This window comes from Nomascus leucogenys, chromosome 4 (assembly GCF_006542625.1).
Source record: "Nomascus leucogenys isolate Asia chromosome 4, Asia_NLE_v1, whole genome shotgun sequence".
Taxonomy (NCBI): Eukaryota; Metazoa; Chordata; class Mammalia; order Primates; family Hylobatidae; genus Nomascus; species Nomascus leucogenys.
Genome location: NC_044384.1, coordinates 75,281,993 through 75,304,220, shown reverse-complemented (window position 1 = coordinate 75,304,220; position 22,228 = coordinate 75,281,993). Strand labels below are relative to the sequence as shown.

Below are 22,228 nucleotides of genomic sequence, written 5' to 3'. Positions count from 1 at the left end.
GGTACTCTTGGGCACAACTTATTGTAACTATGACTGTTCAGTCCTAAAACATTTATTTGTTAAATAAATTTACTGCTTTCAATCTATTTGAAGAATTGATCAAAGATGTGCACAGAAAATTATTAAGAAAAACACCCACTGCTGCACTGCACTATTATTTGTAATATTAAAAGTTAGAAATAAAATACAAAATAAGAGAAATGTGGTCACAATTGTAGTATATATAATGGAAATGCTTGCAGTTATAAAAATGATAAGACTGCGATAAATGATAAAATGGAAAGTTACAATACAGTCAGATTGAATGTAAAGAATGTTATATAATATCATAATGTATAATATATGTATTTATTCTACTCACACACGTAAGCTGCATCATATATTTAATCCATGCAACATCAATGAGCATAAATATTTATTTCAAAAAAATAGATAAACTTAGCTGATTTCTCACAAAACATCATTATGATGGAGGGGAATGGGGGAAAAGGATGGAATTGTTTAAATTAGGGACGTATACTTTCCAAATCTTTGACACACGGCAAGTGTAAAGTGAGGGTGAGAAGCCTCATATTCTCTCTCCCTGACCCTTGATAGATACACACATCATTGTAGAGGCACAAGTTGAGCACTCTGGGCTGAAAAGAATCTGGCCTAGAGACCAACACAGCCAGGTATTTTTCCCATTCTTCAACTGATTGCAAAGATATACAGGAGGCATATAACTAAATGCCAGATTGAAAATTACTAAAATGTTCTGAAGATATGATTTTCTCTCTTAAAATGACCAGGAGAAGTAAGTTACATGTCCTTCCCCAAGATCCAACTAGTACATACTTTCAAAAACCCCTTCTTGTTTTCAAATATAAAGAAAAAATCAAGCTGTTAATTGCCCATAGAGCAGTGTTTCTTTGTCAGGAGTGACTTGAATCCCAGTGGAATATTTGTCAATGTCTGGAGACACTTTTGGTTGTTACAAGAGGAAGGGGGTGCTATTGACATGTAGAGGGGACACTGCTGAACACTCTCCAGTGCCCTCTACAAAGCACACGAAGATCCCTGCCCACAGCACACACAACAAAACATTATCTGGACCAACATTTTAATGATGCCTTATTTAAGAAACCTGCTATAGAGGGACATTTCAAAGTGATTTGCACAAAGACAAAATAATTCCTCTTCTTTCTGCTTCACAGGTGGTTCTCATGTCCATGTACCTCCATGAACAGTCCTGTGGGCCTCCTACTGCCACCCTCAGCACCAAGATGACTGTTAGGAAAATCTCCATGCAGTCTTAACCAAGTCGCATGGACAGAGTTAGCATAATAGAGGGGAGAGAGGGAAGGATAGAGAAAACAAGTGCTTATGCCAATGTCTTCACGCTGCTTTACATCTCACACTAATAGCTGTTATAAGATGTTTGGTTTTACAGATTAAATAGATCCCACTTCCCACCAAAATTGTCCCCTAATACACAATGAGAAAAATATTGTCATCAAGGAGTGCTCAAACCATGGCATTTAAAAAAACATTATCTGATTAAGAGAGGGATAAAACACAGATTTAAAAATTCTCTAATACTATTACCATCCTTTTGAATTCCCCTTCTGGAGTGTATGACTATAATAAGCTACCTCCATGAGGAAAACACATCAGGCTTCCAGCCCCCAGAAAATATAGTTTATGCTCATTCCAAAAAATACAAAATGTAGCTCAGCAAGCCATCCTAATGTAACACAATTACATTCAGACTTCTTGTAAATTGCAGAACATTGTATGCCACATCCAAGCATTGCCTCTGTGAGCCAGTGCTCACATTGCCATTTCATATTATGAAATTATATAAATAGGCACTATAAAATTTGTTTCACACTCAAAAGCTCCTACCTAAAGGGCATAGAGTCTGAAACCACACCAAAGATCCTCCAAATACCAGAAAGGAGTGGCGATAAAGAGTCCCTTTTACTAAGAACACTAATAATTGCTTATATTTACTGAGTACTGCTCATGTGCCAGATACTATTCTAAATACAATTATGAACATATTTTATCTTCATAAAACTGGTTGACATTAGTACTGTTATTTCCCCTTTTAAAATAAGGTTATGGAGGCACAGCAAATGTAACTCACCCACAGTCACACACAGAATCCCTGATAGAGACAGGTCAAGTGTGGCTTTTTGGCTTGTGCCATCTGTGCAACTGTAAGGAAGAGCAGAGCTCCAGAGTGGTACTGGGGGTGCAGACTCCCTATTCAATGCTTGTGGCCATTAAATGGGAATATCTCAAGGATCTCCCTAAGCTCTGCTTCCTTCTTGACTAATACAGCAATGTCAACCTGAATGAGCAGTGTTCAAATCACAGTCTGTGTGCCCCAAGAGAAACCAAACATTTCAATAATTCCATTGATATAAGGAGTTACAATCTATATGTGTTTTCTAAACTGATCTGAGAATTATCTTCATTGTAGGAGGCTTTCTGGGGTTCCTTTTGTAACTAGCATTCTCACGACCCCTTTTCTCTCGCTCTTTAAAAAAGCATGAGATTTCTCTAATCCATTCATACTTACCATGTGAATCACTCTGATGAGAAAAAGAAAAGTAAACATCCAAAGCCTAAACTTGAAATGTTATTCATGAGGGCTGAAGTTGTCTTTAATGGAAACACTTCAAACCCATGGTATGGCTTGTTTTTCTATGATGTTTGTAAATCTTTTCATTGAAAAGAATCTCAGTTGACATGTACTATAGCCAATATAACCTTGGCCAGGCGTGGTGATTAGTGCCCTTGATCTGAGTGCGTTGGGAGGGGGACATGGTGACCAGATCTCTCGATCTCAGGAGTTAGAGACCAGCTTGGGCATCATGGAAGAACTTTATCTCTACAAAAAAAATACAAAATTAGCCAAGCTGGGTGGCATGCACCTATATTCCCAGCTGCTTGGGAGTCTGAGATGGGAGGATCACTTAAGCCCAGGAGATCCAGGCTGCAAGCTGTGCTTGTGCCATTGCACTCCATCCTGGGTAACAAAGAGAGAACCTCTCTCTCTCTCTCTCTCTCTATATATATATATATATATATATACTATATATCCTTACATATATACTATATATATACTATATAAAGGATATATATATCCTTTATCTATTGGCTATTGTGTATGAGTTTATACATAATGTATACATGTATAGTAAACTATATGTACTCAGATATATAGTAGAATGATGAAAACATTTGTTTAATACCTATTCACTTTGTTCTTAGTGTACTGCCAAACTATTTTCTCAAACTCATCTATCTTGAAGACGAGAGTCATGATAGAAAAGCTGAAAGTGCATCTATAGAGAATATCATTACCAGTGGTGCCTTATGTCGTATAGGCAACCCACTCACAAGAAAGCTGCATAACTTATCTGTCTTAGGCTTAAAGGGATGGAAGTTGTTTTGAAAACTTGATTTAAATTTAAAACAGTTGTAATTAATTTAATGGTCACAATTCATAAACTGAATAATACAAATGTGAAGCACTAAGCTTTTGATGACATGTGCTTAAACCATTTAAGATGCTATCTGAATAAAATATTGCATTAGCAAGTATTAATAAAATCAATAATTTAAAATTTAACAAATTTTATTATTTTAAAATGTTTCCTCAATGTGGAATAATGGAAGATGGTGAATTATTACATAATAAAACATTGTGAAGTTTTTTTGGTAGCATTCCCAGAATTTGAGAACGTGAATGACTCTAATGACTGTATAACAAACCACTCCAAAACCTATTGGCTAAACACAACAACCTCTTATTGCTTGCGACTCTATTGCATGGATCATCCAGGTGGTTCTGTTCACCTGTCCCTGGCATGGCTGATCTTGGCTTGTCTTGCTTGTGTGTATACTGTCAGCTGGCAGGTCAGATCATCTCACAGGGCTTCACACTCAAGTCTGGTAGATTGCCAGAGAAAAGCCCTTGTGATGGGGATATGGGCTTATTTTTCTCATTATCAAATATCCTATTTCATGCTTGTTCCCATGGCAGCTTTTCAGGATTTCAAAAGATGGTGACATTCAGTATTTGATTTAATATTAAAACAATGTCCCAACTTCTGAGAAAATTAAAAATTGTATAAGAACCAGATGTGTACAGAGGATAAATTTTTGAATACCTGGAGATACAGATATCAAGAGAAAAAGTATTCCCTCCTCAGGCATTTAATATCTAAAACACTATTCCTTACATTTTGAAAAATGTTTCTATTACAAGGATTATTTAGTTGATTCTTTATCAAATAATATATGTAAAATAAATCACTTTAATGATTATCATAACTTTAATAATCATCATAAGGTCAAAATAATATGAACACTCTAAATAAATTTAAGAAGTTTATATAAGATTGTTCCCCAGATGATTTTTTCTCCCTTAACAAAACACCTGGAAATTTACTTCTTCCACTATATTGATGATTTGTTTGGAACTGTATCTAGACACATTGAAAAGGAGAAGGGTATACGATTTATTCGAATGAGAGTGAGTTATTAAGGTAAGAAAGAGCTATGTTAAAGAGGTCTTGATATTAATGATACCTGATTTTTATTAATTTTGAATAAGTTTATGTAGCCAAAGAGCTTTCAACACTTAAGACTACTCCAAATACCTTTTTATAAAGGTTGTTGGGAATTCTGTTGAGAAGGATTCAGAGATTATTTCCATGCTCATAAAAAAAAAGTCATAATGGATTAATAAAGTTTGTGATGTCTAACAGTATGACATACAGGTTGGGCAGGTGTTCATCATCTCTAATTTGGTACATAGGATTTTCTAAGATCTGATCCATTATTCATCAGTATCTGGTGAAGTCTATTATGGTTTATCAGATGATCACACTGGAGCTCCTTTGAAAACACATTCAGGATGTAGCCCATATCGTATTAACATTTCAGTTCATGTCAAGTAACCTGTATACATACACACACACACACACACATACACACACACAAACACACACATTATATTATGTTAGCTCAAGAAAATAAGCATTAGATCTTTGACTAGGTATTACGTTCTTACCTACTTGGTTTTATTCACATTGTTTCCTCCAGAAGAAAACTCCTTTCTCCCCGGAATGTATGTCCTAAACTCTGCCCATTTCCTTTTCAAAAGCTGGTTTAAAACAATACCTCTTTCATTAAGACATCCTTCTAAAATCCCTAAATGGATTTGAGCTTTCTCTTCTCTCAAACTCTCTTTGGTACATATTAATTTCTGCTTGGCACAATGGCCACTTCTTCATTGTCCTATTATCAACACAGTTTTGCATCCTTGAAGATGAGGACTATTTCTTCTTTTAACTTATTTTGCACATTTATACAAGAAATTCAAATGTTTCCTAAGTACTTAGTCTATTCCTGGTATCTTATAAGAAAAGGATATGAAATTAATATCCATTGACTTACACAAGGTGTCCATTATATTTTAATCTTCACAATCAGACTATGATCTAACCTATGCTATACTAATTTCAAAAATTAAATATTAAAGATTAGAGGGATTACTGATGTTTCCCAGAAAGTAAGAGGCAGAGCTAAGTTTAGTCAGTTGAGAAGAAAATCCATTTCGTTCAGTTGCACAACCCTAACTTTATTTGTAAAGATACCTTTAAGATCAATATTTATGGACAGAATTTATTTATATGTGTGACAAACTCCATGAAAGTAACAGGCTCAATAAGAGAAGACTTTGGTGTCTAGTATCTCGGTGACTGTATCCTTGACATCTTTATTTCTCAGACTGTAGATCAGGGGATTCAACATGCGGATCACCACGGTGTAAAACACAGAGGCCACTTTGACTGTGTGTCTGGAGTTTTTGGAGTTGGGCACACAGTAGAGGAAGAGGATGGTGCCGTGGAAGATGGTGATGGTGGTCAGGTGGGAGGCACAGGTGGAGAAGGCTTTGCAGAGCCCACTGACTGAATGCATCTTGAGGATGGTTACAACGATGAATGCATAAGATGTGAGAATGATGAGTAGTGTGCTGACTTCATTAAAGGTGGCAAGAAAGAATAGCAGCCACTGGCTGATGTAAGCATAGGAGCAAGAAAGGGGGAGTAGTGAGGAGAACTCACAGAAGTGATTGATTGTGTTGAAACCATGAAAACACAACTTTAAAGCAGAGCACGTCAGTATCAAGGAACATGCGACTGCCCAGGCATAGGATCCTACAACCAGCAGCATGCAGAGCTTCTGGGACACAGCAACTGTGTAGAGCAGAGGGTTGCAAATGACCACGAAGCAGTCATAGGCCATCACAGCTAATAAAAAGGATTCAGTGACCACAAATGTACAGAAGAAAAAGAATTGTACTACACATCCTAAAAATGGAATGGTTCTGTCTTTGACAACGAGGTTCACCAACTTCTTGGGAGCAACAATGGAGGAATAGCAGAAATCCACAAAGGAGAGTTGGCTGAGGAAAAAGTACATGGGGGTATGCAGTTTGGGGTTGATTTTGATGATCACAATCAACCCAATATTCCCTAACACAGTGACACTGTAGATGGCCAGAAAAACCAGGAAGAGTGGGACTTGCAGTTCTGGGTAATCTGAGAATCCCAAGAGGGTAAACGTGGTCCCACTTGTATTTCTATCTGTCAGTAACATCTTTTCTGTTTTTCAGAATCTGAAAGTTAGTTCTGAAAACAAAAATGTTAAGGAGAGTAAGAAAATAAGAAATGTGATTGAATACCTTTACCGCTCCTAAAGGATGAAGCAAATATCTCTTCCAGAATCTGAGTTTATTGTTTAAGGTTTACTAAATATCTAAAGTGTAAAAACATTGTAATTTTTAAAAATTTCTTAAAAAAATTACTGAGTAAGATATTAAGCTAACTGTAATTTTTAATATTTCCAAATATAGGAAAATGAGATTAAATATTTGTGATCATTTTAAATCAAAAATTTACATAGTACTTTCAGGCCTCCTTGAGCATTATAAATTCATAAAAGATAATCTTATAATATGGTGACTTTTTTGTAAATCTTATCAGTTATACAAATCAAAATTTCATAAATTACTTTTCACATAATTTGTTTATACAATGACATTAACTATCAAGAGCCCTAACGCTTAACATTTGTGCCTTTATTGTTAATTCCGTATAGCAGTTTAATATTTGTCTGACCCAGAAAATCTCCTTAAAATACAACTGAACTAATTGTTTCAGAGTGCATGTTCCTCAACTCGTGCTGTACTAATTAGCAATCCTTCCTCATTGCTTGGGAAATAATAAAATTCGAACAGGCCATGCAGATAACCTACTTTATTCTTCATTCTAGAGGTGACAAAGTAGAAGCCAGAGAAACTTTGAATTCTTATTGATATGCATATGAAGACGAATCTACCCATCTATGACTAAAGTTTTGATCCTTGAACTCCTAGACATGTATCCCATTACCCATTCCAAACTCTGCTTCATTATCTAGGTCTAGATACTAACATATTTCCTTCATTAATAAATGTACTTTCAATTAATAAGCAAACTAGAGACTCTACATAGTCCAATGACAGTTACTGCCACAAAGATATATTAGAAAGCAGCATCAAGATAAACACATGAGAATGGGATTTAGGAAAATCTTCACACCCAGAAGTAACTATTGTAAGAGTCTGACTTGCAAACTTCCCTTTTCTTCAAGGTCCTCTCTGTCTATCCCTGTCTCCATCTCTATTTCTCTTCTCTCCCTTCAAGACACATCGTATATTCATTGTGTCCATCTACGAAAGAGAAGGACTAAAAACTTGGGGTAGTACCGCAACATGAAGACATTTCAGGAGAAAACAGAAAAGAATAATAGGAAAGAATCATTATATTGCTCTAATTAGTGTCCAACACCTCTCAGATCCCATCATATCTGTAATCTCTTTCTCTATCAGAATAGACATTATCTCTATTCTCATAACCGACAAACGTTTATAGACAGCCCATCAAGAAAGATGTTAGGCTACATGCAAGACCAAGATATTCAAGGGCTGTCTCTTCCTATGCTCTTGAATTTGTGTATTAAAGACATCTTCAAAAGACAATCCATTACAAACCTATATTTTCTAATTAGCTTATTCTTTCTTTTCTTTCTTTCTTTCTCTTCTTTCTTTCTTTCTTTCTTTTCTTTCTTTCCCTTCCTTCCTTCCTTCGTTCCTTCCTTCCTTCCTTCGTTCCTTCCTTCCTTCCTTCGTTCCTTCCTTCCTTCCTTCTCTCCTTCCTTCCTTCTTTCCTTCTTTCCTTCTTTCCTTCCTTCCTCCCTCCCTCCCTTCCTTCCCTCTTTTTTTTTAAATTTTTTTTTTGCTCCTCTGTTGCCCAGGCTGAAGTGCATTGCATAATCTGTGCTGACTGTAACCTCCCCCTCCCAGGTTCAACTGTTTCTCCTGCCTCAGCCTCTTGAGTAGCTGAGATTACGCATGTGAGTCACCATGCCTGGCCAGTGCATTCTTTTTTCATCATTTCTTTGTTGTTGCTGGTTTTTTTTTTTTTTTTTGAGATGGAGTCTTGTTCTGTCACCCAGGCTAGAGTACAGTAGCATGATCTCAGCTCACTGCAACCTCCACCTCCTGGGTTACAGTGATTCTCCTGCCTCAGCCTCCAGAGTAGCAGGAATTACAGCCGCATACCACCATGCCCGGCTAATTTTTGTATTTTTAGTAGAGACAGGGTTTCACTATTTTGGCCAAGTTTGTCTCAAACTCCTGACCTCATGATCAACCCGCCTCAGCCTCCCAAAGTATTGTGATCATAGGAGTGAGCTGCACCTGGCCACATTTTTTTCTTAATACTGCAATTTATTTATCTAAAGCATTTAAATTTTTATTTTAAACTAATGTTACATTTTACATAATGGCCTTTGTATCCAAAATCCAACTATTAAGTAGCCAATAAAAGTTTGAGTATTTGAATCTAGGAAATAAGCCAGATGAATTGTTCTTTCCTGTAGTTTCTCTTCCTTCAAATTTAGTTGTTATTTTTGCTTTTAGGGCTGACATATGTTTCCTTTTACATAATCTTAATTAAAGCTGTTGTCTTCTATTTTTTTCACTAGTCTGTTACCTCTCTGTTTATTTCAATTTACTTAAATATTGTCTGTTCTACCTTGTCTTTTCCTCCAAAACTTAACAGAAGCAAGGCAATACACATTCCTAATATTCTTAAAGGTCTTCTATTTCCCCATCCCAGTTACCAGTTTTTCATAAGGCTGTCATTCAGTGGTCAGGCCTTCTGATACAAAGCTTCGCAGAAAGAGAGCACTTCCTGTTCTTTGCACATTCACACATAGTTTTCAAGAACTGTTCAGTCCTAAGAGTGTGTTTTCCTCCTCGTAAGTTGTTATATAGATTGAAATTAATATCAATCTGTCTTTAGAATCTTAAAACACACCTGCTGATGGTGAAGGTAGGACATTTCCAGGCTGAGAGTGATACACGTATCCTTATATCTACAGTTATACCTAGGAGACATGAACCCTAGAGACTCCCTATTACCCCAGTCTCCTGAGGTCACAAAAAAGACAAGTAAAATTAAACACCATTATCTGATGTAATTCTAATATACTAGAAAACCTGCAGAAAAAAATAACAGAGCATAGGGCACACTTCATATAAAACAATTTATATTTGAAAGTTATCTTCCTCAGCCCTCTGATCACTTCCATATATTTCTTCAATTATGAGAAAATGTATAATTTTAAAATCATTGGTATCAGATACTGATTCACTGACTACTATTTGCTGGGCATAATCCTCTTCCTCCACACACTCTGACCATATGGAAAAACATGAAGATCTAGCTTTCAGGTGATCCTGACTCATTTAGAGCTAAAGCAGAAATATGACAAAGTAGACATTCAATTGGATAAATATTATAGTCCCTGTTAAATCTCTGTCCTATTCATTACTCCTTTTCCCTGCTGTCTTCAGCTATTCTGACTTCTGTTGTTTCTTTAAAAAATAGCACAGTCCTTCCTTCCGACTATTCTACTGATGTTTTCTTTGCCTGGAATTCCTTTACTTTTTTCTCAAATGTAAAATTTTTCGTTAGATGTTCTGTGAACACATTATTATAATTTAAGAGTCCCCTTACTACTCAAATTTATTGTTTAAAATAGCATCATTAAAACATATTTTAATCATTATGCATTGCATTTGTATTACAGTGTATCCTCACTTAACATCATCAGTAGGTTTTTGGAAATTGAGACTTGAAGTAAAATAATATATAATAAAACTATTTTTTCTCAACAATGTTATAATAAAATAAGGTGGAAAAAATGACATCATTTGTGGACCAACTGTAGGTTGTTTTCTATAAAGTCACACTTTCCAAGAACCTATTGATGATGTTAAGTGAGGCACGGCTATCTATTGTGTGTTTCTTCCTCCTAGAATAAAAGTTCCAGGAAAGCAAGGATTTTTCATTGTTTTCTTCACTGATATGTTCCATGCTCTTAGATCACTAACTGATCTAACACAAAGCGTATATATCAGAAATATTTCTTGCATGAGAAATATGACCTTCTATATAACTGGAAATAGAGCCAAACCTACCAGAACTAAGGGTAATTAGAGAACAGAGACATTGTACACACACAGACACACACACAAACTTGATGTTTTTAGAAAACACAATTTTTTAATGTAAATATATACTATTGCAATCTTTTGATGGAGTGAAAGATGCGCCACTCCAAAATACGCCAGATCGGTATATCAGTTTGAGTAAAAACATTTGGAAAAATGCAGTTTCAGAAAAGGTGAACAGATCTGTCTCTTTCTGCATACAGCAAGCAATGAAGGTTCTTCTGGGATAGGCACCTTCTCCATTCCAGGGCTAGAAAGCGGCTCTTATCACAAGAGACTTGAAATTAGAGACTATGAGGGACCTGAATAAACATACTTAATAAAGAACCCTTATCTTCCACCTGGTTTACAGCCCCTCATCTGTCTCTTAGTGATTCCCCTAGAAAATTTCACTGCTCTAGCCATATTTACTTTGTCCTGTCATTCTTCTAAAATTAATTGTTCTTTTGTCTGCAAAGTATGAAAGCATGTTGCATTGGTCACTTCTTCAGATGTCACTGTCTTGTGAGGATCCCCATGTATACGTGAAACTAATAAAATTAGTGTACTTAAAAAAATTTTATTTTAAGTTCAAGGGTACAAGTGCAGGTTTGTTACCTAGGTAAACTTGCCTCATGGGGGGTTGTTGTACAGACTATTTCATCACCCAGGCATTAAGTGTAGTGCCCATTAGTTGTTTTTCCTGATCCTCTCTCTCTGCCCACCCTGCACCCCTCAAATGGTCACAGTGTATGTTGTTTCCCTCTATGTGGCCATATGTTCTCATCATTTAGCTCCCACGTATAAGTGAGAGCATGTGGTATTTGGTTTTCTGTTTCTGTGATAGTTTGCTAAGAATAATGGCCTCCAGCTCCATCCATGTCCCTGCAAAAGACATGATCTTGTTCTTTATTTATAGCTGCTTAGTATCCCATGGTGTATAGGTAAGCATTTTGTTTTTCCAGTCTATCTTTGATGTGCATTTAGAATGATTCTATGTCTGTGCTATTGTTAATAGTGCTGCGATGAATATACACATGCATGTTTCTTTGTAACAGAATGATTTATATTCCTTAGGGCATATACCCAGTAATGGGATTGCTGGGTTGACTGGTATTTCTGAGTGCTGTTAGATAGTATCTCATTGTGGTTTTTATTTGCATTTTTCTATTTATCACTGATGCTGAGTTTTCAAATATTTTGTCTATTTTCAATTTGGTTTCTAGCTGAAGAGGCCATGAAGGGCTTAGAGGGGGTTTAGGGTGATCTCTGGATCCCAAATGAAGATTGGCTCCAACGTGGGGCCATGTTTTACTGGCTGGAACATTGCTCACTCCATAACTGCTGCAGCTGAGATCCCGGACCTCTGACAAAAGGCCCACAGAGGTCAGATTTATTCCTGTCAGCTTCCTGGATCTCTGCTGTAGAAGCAGGTTAAGGCAAAAGTCGTAAGACTCAGTGTCTTTTTCCCTCTCTGAATTGGAATTGGCAGGAGAAAACACTTGTGAACTAGTTCTTTTGTTAAATTGTTTTTCTAGGCCTCCCGAAGTGCTAAGATTACAGACATGAGCTACCACGCCTGGCCCAAGACTCCTATATCAAAAAAGAAAAAAAAAAAAATTGAGAGCACTCATTCTAAACAATTCGCCTATTGGCATTTATGAGAAGATCAGATAAAATTAAGAACTCATGAAAGTATTATGGCTAGCCATGAAATTTTTCGTAATAAAATTAAAAACCTAAAAGCAGACCTAGAGAAACAGTTCAAATCTGAGCTGATTATTGGTCCTCCCACTCCACCCACTTACATCCCACTTGATTCCCTGCTCTGTCCCTGACCAACCAGAAAATCTATTGGACCTCTTGGCTTCCAGTTTGAACATCTAGAAGCAGCATTTTTCTCCAGTGATCCTGCAGGATCCTCTGGTGAACCTTCAGTGGCTCCAGGGCATGGCGATGCTGAAGTACAATGCAGGCCAAACTGTCAACTTCTGATTAGAGTATTTTCATTTTTTAAGTTTTGTTTTAGGTTCAGGAGTACAAGCGCAAGTGTGTTATATAGGTAAATTGGTGTCATGGGGATTTGGTATACAGATTATTTCATCACCCAGAGAATAAGCATAATATCTGATAGGTAGTTTGTCACTTTTTGATTGGAGTGTTTTTAATGTTTGAACCAAACACTCATGCCAAAACTGCACCTAACAAAGTCATCATTATATTCTTAATATCATTAAATACCCAATCCATGTTTAAATTACCCCAATTGTCTCAAAGACATATTTCTTCTGGTTAGTTTGAATCAAGATTCAAACAAATGTGGCTGTTATAACTGTTTACTTTGTTATGTAACCATTTTTTCTTTGAGAGGCTGTGTGTGTGTGTGTGTGTGTGTGTGTGTGTGTGTTGGATAAGATTTGCGGGGAAATAACACTAATGCAGCAGTCTCTGTATTTGGGTTCATGCTTCATTTTGTGTCATTTTATTTATTTTTGTACTTTTTTAAAAACTAATATTCAGATGAAGATGATTTATTAGCTCAACCTCATTCTTTTAGTGTCTTTTAGGCAAAAATTCTTCACTGATGATTCTGACTAATGTTGGTTGTAGTCCATTGAGAAGCACATGATAACTGGTTGATGAAAACTGCTTGTCCTACTTTTAGTGATAATCATTCTGATCTCTGGATTCAAGTTGTGTCAACCTAATTACTTTGTTTTAAATTTACGCACAAACTTTTTGCCTAATGATTGTTATGTTCATTGAAATCACCTTGATCCGTCTTTTAAATGTGGAGTTCTACAATTGTGATTGTCTAATTTCATTCTTGATGCTTTTAGTTCTTCTGAACTTCATCTCATTAATTTTTAGGTGATGCTGAAATACAATTCATATAGGAAAATTGGAATGAATGTTTGTTTTTTTAATAACGTATTTTCAGAGTAATGAGTTGGTACCCTAATAACCATTAATAGTAACAAATGATTTCTTATATTTTTGGTTTTTTAGCAGCTAGATAGAAACATACATGAGGCCTTTAAATCAGCTGCATCAATATTCATTTTTACGTTAAAATCTTCTAACAATAAACCAGTGGCAGCCATTTCCAGTCCCTTCCTATGTGTCTCAGAGACAGCCCAATTAATTGTTGACAGTATTCTAGCTTCCTGGAACATTGAACAGCCCAAAGCTCATCTTGTGTGTTTTCCACCCTAGACTTCAAATTAACCATTTCTCCAAGATGCCCTAGCTCTGTTTAGAGGGAAAAGGTTTCTTTTTAGGGAAAATTTGGGGAATAAGAATGTTCACTGCAACTAGGTTATAGGTTTTAGTGGTAATTAGGAGAAAAACTTCATTTAAAAGTAAATTTCTACTTCAAATTAAGATTAAAGGATTTTTATTTACCTTTTCATATTTTTGAACTGTAACTCTTTTCTCATTTGCTGGCAAACTTTGCTTTCATAACACTTGAATAAGTACTTACCTTTATTAAGTTTGCTTCCACCTCTTCCTATTGCTATTAGTTTTTGTTTTACCTTTATTCTTTCACACGTTATAATAGTATAAAATTTTTCTGAATCTTGTCAAACACATAAACACAACGAGGAAATTGACATAAATCATAACGAAGTCACAAAGAAAGCATCAGTGGTGCATATAATTCAATATAGAATTCAGAAATGTGGTTTGGGTACATACGGAAAGTGAAATAAAAGGGAGCTCAGCAAAACCAAAAACACTTGAAAAGAACATGAACAGAGAATAAAAGTCCTCTTATAAGTGTCAGTAAGCATGTCTTCCTCAATGGATTTTAGAGTTAGTTTGAAGGTAAGAAGTAAAGATAAAGTGAGAGAAGATGGTGAATTCACAAATGCTGAGATTCATAATAATTCTTCTAAATTATTACATGCACTTTTATATATATATAATATCTATATTTATGTAGCATAGACAGAGAGAAAAAGAGAGAACTACTTATTATGTTTCAGGGATTATTCTAAGCTCCTTGTGATTCCAGCTTTTTTAATTCAATTTTCCTAGAGTCCTGTGAAATTATTATGTTTTTCATCTGTCAGATAACATAGTATCCAAAGTTCCAATGACACTGGAAACTAAAGCAACAGCAACAAAATAATAAAGAATTTTAAAATGTCAAAAAATGATAAGTATATACATATTATACATATATATGGAATATATAAATATTCCATATGTATTCCACACATATATATTCCATATATATATAAATAATCCATATATATATGAAATTCTACAAACTTCAATGACAATATCATCAATACAAAATAATGAAAATTTTGTTTTGAAAAGAATCATAGTTTCCATAATGGATCCTGAAATAAATTGTAACCCTTGTAAGTTCTTCATTAGAAGACTTGTAATGGTTTTAGAGAAAGCAAAACTTGTCTATCTTAATAATACTATGGCTCATATCCATTTAAACATTACGTAAAAGTTGATGGCAAATTTTGAAACATGTTCAATCCTACTCTTTAAAGTTTAAGAAGCACAAAGATAAGTGAATCAAAAAAGACTCGCTCATAATTACCGAGCTCCTTCTTCTCTCTACTCCAACACGGTGCCTCTCCCGTGAACCCCCGCCTGCCACTACTTGGGAATCCTGAATTGTGCTAATAAAATCTTCCCTAGGAGTGAATTTGGGAGCCCATCGCTTTTCTGAGAGCTTCTTTCACATCTTTATTTCTCAGGCTGTAGATCACAGGGTTCAGCATAGGAATCACGACTGTGTAGAACATGGTGACCACTTTGTCAGCATCTCCACTGTTGCCTGAATTGGGCCTGCAATAAATGGAAAGGACTGTTCCATGGAAGACAGTAATAGCTGTGAGGTGGGAAGCACAGGTGGAGAAGGCTTTGTGCTTGCCCTCTGCAGAGCGCATCTTCAGGATGGTGGTGAGAATTAGCAGGTAGGAGGTGAGGATGATCACGATGGTAACGCTCTCATTCAAAGTGGCCACCAGGAACAGCAGTGCCTCATTCATGGTGATATCAGAGCAAGCAAGACTTAAGAGAGGAGGTAGATCACAGAAAAAGTGGTTAATCACATTAGATCTATAGAAGGGGATCCTAAGAGCTAAGCCCAAGTGAATCAGAGAACACACCGTCCCACAGAAGTAGCAGCCAGCTCCACACGCACCTTCCAAGACATGGTGACCGTGTACAGCAAAGGGTTACAGATGGCCACAAAGCGGTCATAGGCCATCACAGCCAGCAGGAAGACCTCAGTGACCACGCAAGTGCAAAATAAGTAGAACTGCACCATGCACCCCAGGAAGGAGATGGCTTTGTCTTTGTTAAAGATATTAGCCAACATCTTTGGCACAATTATTGAGGAGTAGCAGAAATCTACAAAGGACAAGTGGCTGAGGAAAAAGTACATGGGGGTGTGGAGCCGAGAGCTGACCTGAATCAGTGCAATCATGCCCAGGTTGGCTAACAACGTGACTCCATAGATGAGAAGGAAGAGCAGGAAGAGGCAGACTCTCAACTCAGGGACATCTGATAGTCCGAGGAGAATAAACTCAGCCACAGTGGTGCAGTTTTCCTTGCCCATGTCTCCAGTTTATATGAGATTGGAGGAAAAAGAAACTTAAAAATTATTCTCCATTATATAGTCTAAATTTTAATTTTGGCTGTATCCTGTAAAAAGACACCAGAAAAAGTAGGATAGTTTGTCTTATCAGCAAAGAATAAAACTTTTTGTGAAATTTGAAAAAGTCCAACATTGTATAACACAAATGCATAAACTTAGTTTAATTCAAAGATCAAACAAAAATATTAGCATATATATGAATTTATACTGTTCTTTTAATTAGTCTTTCACAATTGACAGCTTTGCACTGAATCATTGGGAATGAGGTCAACTTACTATTTAATTAGCCTCCTTACTCTTTCAAATTCAAATCCCATTTTCTTAGCCAACTCCAAATATTGGGATCCTAGAAAATAATATTTAGAATCTACGGCACCTCTCTCAGAATTTTTCATTACAGTGATGAGAAATACACTTATTTAAGATGGTAGCAGTGAAGTGTTTGTATTTTATTGATATATTTTAGATGAAGAAACTCACTTTATAATGTGTGTTAGTATTTTCTCTGTAAAATTAGCATGGTGATTTGGTTAATTACACTTTTCAACGTCAGCCATGGTTTAGTGAATTGGTACTCTTGGGGAAAACTTACTGTAACTATGAGTCCACAGTCTTAAAAAATTATGTCTTAAATAAATTTACTGCTTTCAATCTATTTGAAGACCTGATCAAAGATGTGCATAGGAAATTACTAAGAAAACTTCCCACTGCTGCATTGCAGTATTGTTTGTAATATTAAAATTTATAAATAAAATATCAAATAAGAGAAAGATGATCACAATTGTAGTGTATATAATATAAAAGCATGCAGTTATATAAAGGATAACTTTAAATCATCTTAATGATATCAATAAATGACTGTGAAAAGGGATAAAATACTTAAAAACAGCCAGAATGTAGAGAAAAACTATTATATATTATAATAATGTATAATATAAATATATATATTTATGCCACACACACAATCATATATTTAATCCTTACAAAATCCATGAACATAAATATTTATTTTAAAAAATCTGTTAACTTGTCTTACTTCTCCCAAAACATCTTTATTGTTCAGTGAAATGGGGAAAGACGTTGGAATTTTTAAAATTAGGGACACATACTTTTCAGACCTTTGACACACAGCAAACGTAAAGTGAGGGCGAGAATCCTGTCATTCTTTCTCTTCCTGACCCTCGATAGATTCATACATCATTGTATAGGTACCAATCAAGCACTGCTGGAAGAAAAAAATCTGGACTAGAGACCAACACAGCCAGACATTTTTCCCATTTTTCAACTGATTTCAAAGATATGCGGCATGCATATTACTAAATACCAGGTTGAAAATTTAAAAAATTGTTTTGATAGTATGGTGTTCTCTCTTAAAATGACCAGGAGAGGTGAGTTGTGTATCTTCCCCTGAGTTCAAACTAATACTCACTTTTGAAAGCCCTTTCCTGCTTTCAAATCTAAAGAAAAACAAATCAAGCTGTTAATTGCACATAGAGCGGTGATTCTTTGTCAAAAGTGACTTCGATCCCAATGGCATATTTGTCAATGTCTGGGGACATATTTGGTTGTTACAAGAGGAAGGGGGTGCTATTGACATGTAGTGGGGACGCTGTTGAACAATCTACAATGCCCTCTACAAAGTACATGAAGGTCTCTGCCTGCAGCACATACAACAAAACATTATCTGGACCAACAATTCAATGATGCCTTAGTTGAGAAACCTGCCATAGAGAGGCATTTTAACATGCTTTTCACAAAGGAAAAGTAATTCCTCTTCTTTCTGCTTCAGAGGTGGTTCTCATGTCCATGTCTCTCCATGAACAGTCCTGTTCCTATTGCCTCTTGCTGCCATCCTCAGCATCAAGGTGACTTTGGAGATAATCTCCATGCAGTCTTTACTAGGTTGCATGGACAGAGCTAGTGTGATAGAGGGGAAAGAGGGAAGGATACAGAAAACAAGTGTTCATCCCAATTTGTTCAGACTGCTTTTCATCTCACATTAATAGCCGTTGTAAGATATTTGGTATTGCACTTCCCACCAAATTGTCCCTTAATACACAACGAGAAAAATACTGTCATCAAGCAGTGCTCAAACCGTGGCATTTAAAAAAACATTATCTGATTAGGAGAGGGATAAAACACAGATTTTAAACATTTTATAATACTATTTCCTTCCTTTAGTATTCCTCCTTCAGCAATGTATGACTATAATAAATTACCTCCATGAGGAACAAAAGTCAGGCTTCCAGCTCCCAGAACACATAATTTATGTTCATTCTAAAAAATACACAATGTAGTTCAACTAACCAACCTATTGGAGAGACATTGCTTCCCCTATTTCTGAAGATGCTATGATGGAAAATGCTATGTTTTATATTTGTGTGTGTGTTTGTGTGTGTGTGTGTGTATGTGTCCCTGGGGCCCATGTTTCATAAGCTTCCCAAAACAATCACTGATCTCTGTGGGATATCAACAAAATATGTAGGAAACCATCATATCTTGGGACTCCAACAATTATTGACCATTGTGGAATATAAAAGGGGTGAGAAAAAATCTAACTTGGTACAAATTATTGTAATCTAACACAATTACATTCAGAGTTCATGATGAATTGCAGAACACTGTATGCCACATCCAAGTATTTCCTCTGTGAGCCAGCACTCACACTGTCATTATGAAATACATGAATAGGTCTTTTGAGAAGTGTCTGTTCATGTCCTTTGCCCACCTTTTGATGGGGTTGTTTGCTTTTTTCTTGTAAGTTTGTCTGAGTTCATTGTAGATTCTGGATATTAGTCCTTTGTCAGATGAGTAGGTTGCAAAAATTTTCTCCCATTCTGTAGGTTGCCTGTTCACTCTGATGGTAGTTTCTTTTGCTGTGCAGAAGCTCTTTAGTTTAATTAGATCCCATTTGTCAATTTTGGCTTTTGTTGCCATTGCTTTTGGTGTTTTAGACATGAAGTCCTTGCCCACGCCTATGTCCTGAAAAAATGATGAGTTCATGTCCTTTGTAAGGACATGGATGAAATTGGAAAACATCATTCTCAGTAAACTATTGCCAAGGACAAAAAAACAAACACTGCATGTTCTCACTCATAGGTGGGAATTGAACAATGAGAACTCATGGACACAGGAAGGGGAACATCACGCTCCGGGGACTGTTGTGGGGTTGGGGGAGGGGGAGCGACAGCATTAGGAGATATACCTAATGCTAAATGACGAGTTAATGGGTGCAGGAAATCAACATGGCACATGGATACATATGTAACAAACCTGCACATTGTGCACATGTACCCTAAAACCTAAAGTATAATAATAAAAATAAAAATAAAAATAAATATATGAATAGGTCTTATAAACTTCGTTTGTCTTATTATACTCAAAAACCCCTTCCTACAGAGCATAGAGTCTGAAACCACACCAGAGATCCCCCAAATACCAGAAAGGGGTGGGGGTAATGAATCTTTTTTACTAAGAATAATAATTGGTTACATTTACTGAGTACTTCGCCTGTGCCTGGTATTATTCTATATCTAACTGTGAACACATGTTTTTCTTCATAAAAATGGTTGACATCAGTACTGTTATTTCTCCTTTAAAAATAAGGTTATGGAGGCACAGCAGTTGTAACTTGCCCACAGTCACACACAGATTCCCTGGTAGAGAGTAGCCAAGTGTGGCTTTTTGTTTGTGCCATCTGTATATCTGTAAGGAAGAGCAGAGCCCCAGAATGGTACTGGTGTGGGTGACTCCTTCTTCAATGCTGGTGATCATTAAATGGGAATTTCTCAAGGTCCTCCCCAAGCTCTGCCTCCCTCTTAACTAGATATAGGAAGGTCAACCTGAACAAAGTGTTCAAATCACAGTCTGTGTGACCCTAGAAAAACCAAACATTTGAAAAATTCCATGGATGTAATGAGTTACAATCTATATGTGTTTTCCAAAATTGATCTGGGAATTCTCTGAATTGGAGGAGACTATCTGGGTCTCCTGTTTTCCCTAGCATTCTCACAACCACTTTTCTCTCACTCTTTAAAAGCAAGGGATTTCTCTAATCCATATACATCTTTCCACGTGAATCACTCTGATGAGAAAAACAAAAGCAAATATGCAAGCCTAAACTTGAAATGCTGCTATCCATGAGGCCTGAAGTTGCCTGTAATCAAAACACTTCAAACCCATGGTATGACTTGTTTCTCTTTGGTGTTTGTATATATTTTTTTTCATGGCAAAGAAGGCAGTTGACATGTATTCTAGCCAGTATAACCTTGGCTAGGTGTGATGACTAGTGACCGTAATTCCAGAACATTGGGAGACCAAATTGAGCAGATTGCTTGATCTTAGGAGTTCAAGACAAGCCTGGGGAACATGGTGAAACCCTTTCCCTACCAAACAATTAAAAAATTAACTAGGTTTGGTAGCATGCACCTGTAGTCCCAGCTATTTGGGAGGATGAGATGAGAGGATCACTTGAGCACAGGAGTTCCAGGCTTCAGTGGGCTGTGTTTGCACCACCGCACTCCAGGCTGGGTGGCAAGAGAGATCCTGTCTCAAAAAAAAAGCCATTGGCTATTGAGTATGACTATATACATAATATATACATATTGATATGGTTTGGCTGTGTCTCCATCCAAATCTCATCTTGAATTCCCACGTGTTGTGGAAGGGACCCGGTGGGAGGTCATTGAATCATGGTGGCATGTCTTTCCAGTGCTGTTTTCATTGTAGCAAATAAGTCTCATGATATCTGATGGTTCTAATAAGGGGAGTTTCCCTGCGCAAGCTCTGTTTTTGCTTGCCACCATCCATATAAGATAAGACTTGCTCCTCCTTGCCTTGCACCATGATTGTGAGGCTTCCCCAGGCATGTGGACTAACTGTAAGTCCATTAAACCTCTTTCTTTTGTAAATTGCCCAGTCTGGGGTATGTCTTCATTAGCAGTGTGAAAACGAACTAATACAGTAAATTAGGAACAGTAGAGGGCATCGCTGCTGAAAAGATACCCAAAAATGTGGAAGCAACTTTGGAACTGGGTAACAGTCAGAGGTTGGAACAGTTTAGAGGGTTCAGAAGAAGATAGGACAGTGTGAGAAAATTGGGAACTCCCTAGAGACTTGTTAAATGGCTTTGACCAAAATGCTGATACTGATATGGACAATGAAATCCAGTCTGAGGTAGTCTCAGATGGAGATGAGAAATTTGTTGGGAACTGGAGCAAATGTGACTGTTGTTATGTTTTCGCAAAGAGACTGGTGGCATTTTGCCCCTGCCCTAGAGATTTGTGGAAATTTGAACTTGAGAGAGATGATTCAGGGTATCTGGCAGAAGAAATTTCTAAGCATCAAAGCATTCAAGAGGTGACTTGGGTGCTGTTAAAGGCATTCAGTTTTAAAAGGGAAACAGCATAAAAGTTTGGAAAATTTGCAGCTTGATAATGGAATAGAAAAGAAAATCCCATTTTTCTGAGGAGAAATTCAAGCCAGCTGCAGAAATTTGCATAAGTAATGAGGAACTGAATGCTAATCACCAAGATAATTGAGAAAATGTCTCCAGGGCATGTCAGAGACCTTTGCAGAAGCCCCTCCCATCACAGGCCTGGAGGTTTAGGAGGAAAAAATTGTTTTGTGGGCCAGGCCTAGATTCCCTTTGCTGCGTACAGACTTGGTGCCCTGAATGCCACTTGCTCCAGCCATGACTTAAAGGGGGCAACGTACAGCTTGGGCTGTTGCTTAAGAGGGTTGAAGCCCCCAGCCTTGGCAGCACCCATGTGATGTTGACCCTGTGGGTACACAGAAGTCAAGAATTGAGGTTTGGGAACCTCAACTTAGATTTCAGAGGATGTATGGAATTGCCTGAATGCCCAGGCAGAATTTTGCTGTAGGGACAGTGCCCTCAGGGAGAGGGCACTACCCTAGCAGTAGGGAAGTGTGGAAGGAAAATGTGGAGCCAGAGCCTTCACACAGAGTCCCCACTGGGACACTGCCTAGTA

The 22,228-nt window shown here is 36.9% G+C and overlaps 2 protein-coding genes across 2 annotated transcripts; both read right to left on the bottom strand.

Annotated features, from left to right (window-relative positions):
• Positions 1-5,704: 5,704 nt before the first annotated feature.
• LOC100595781 (olfactory receptor 5D18) lies at positions 5,705-6,680 on the bottom strand. Its single transcript, XM_003275274.3, has one exon. It carries the CDS (start codon positions 6,661-6,663, stop codon positions 5,725-5,727), a length of 939 nt encoding a protein of 312 aa, XP_003275322.1. The 5' UTR covers positions 6,664-6,680; the 3' UTR covers positions 5,705-5,724.
• An 8,590-nt stretch (positions 6,681-15,270) lies between these two features.
• LOC100595445 (olfactory receptor 5L1) lies at positions 15,271-16,199 on the bottom strand. The gene is given in 2 exon segments (XM_012512308.2): positions 15,271-15,767; positions 15,770-16,199. Coding segments are annotated over 2 exon segments (927 nt in total).
• Between the last annotated feature and the right edge of the window lie 6,029 nt (positions 16,200-22,228).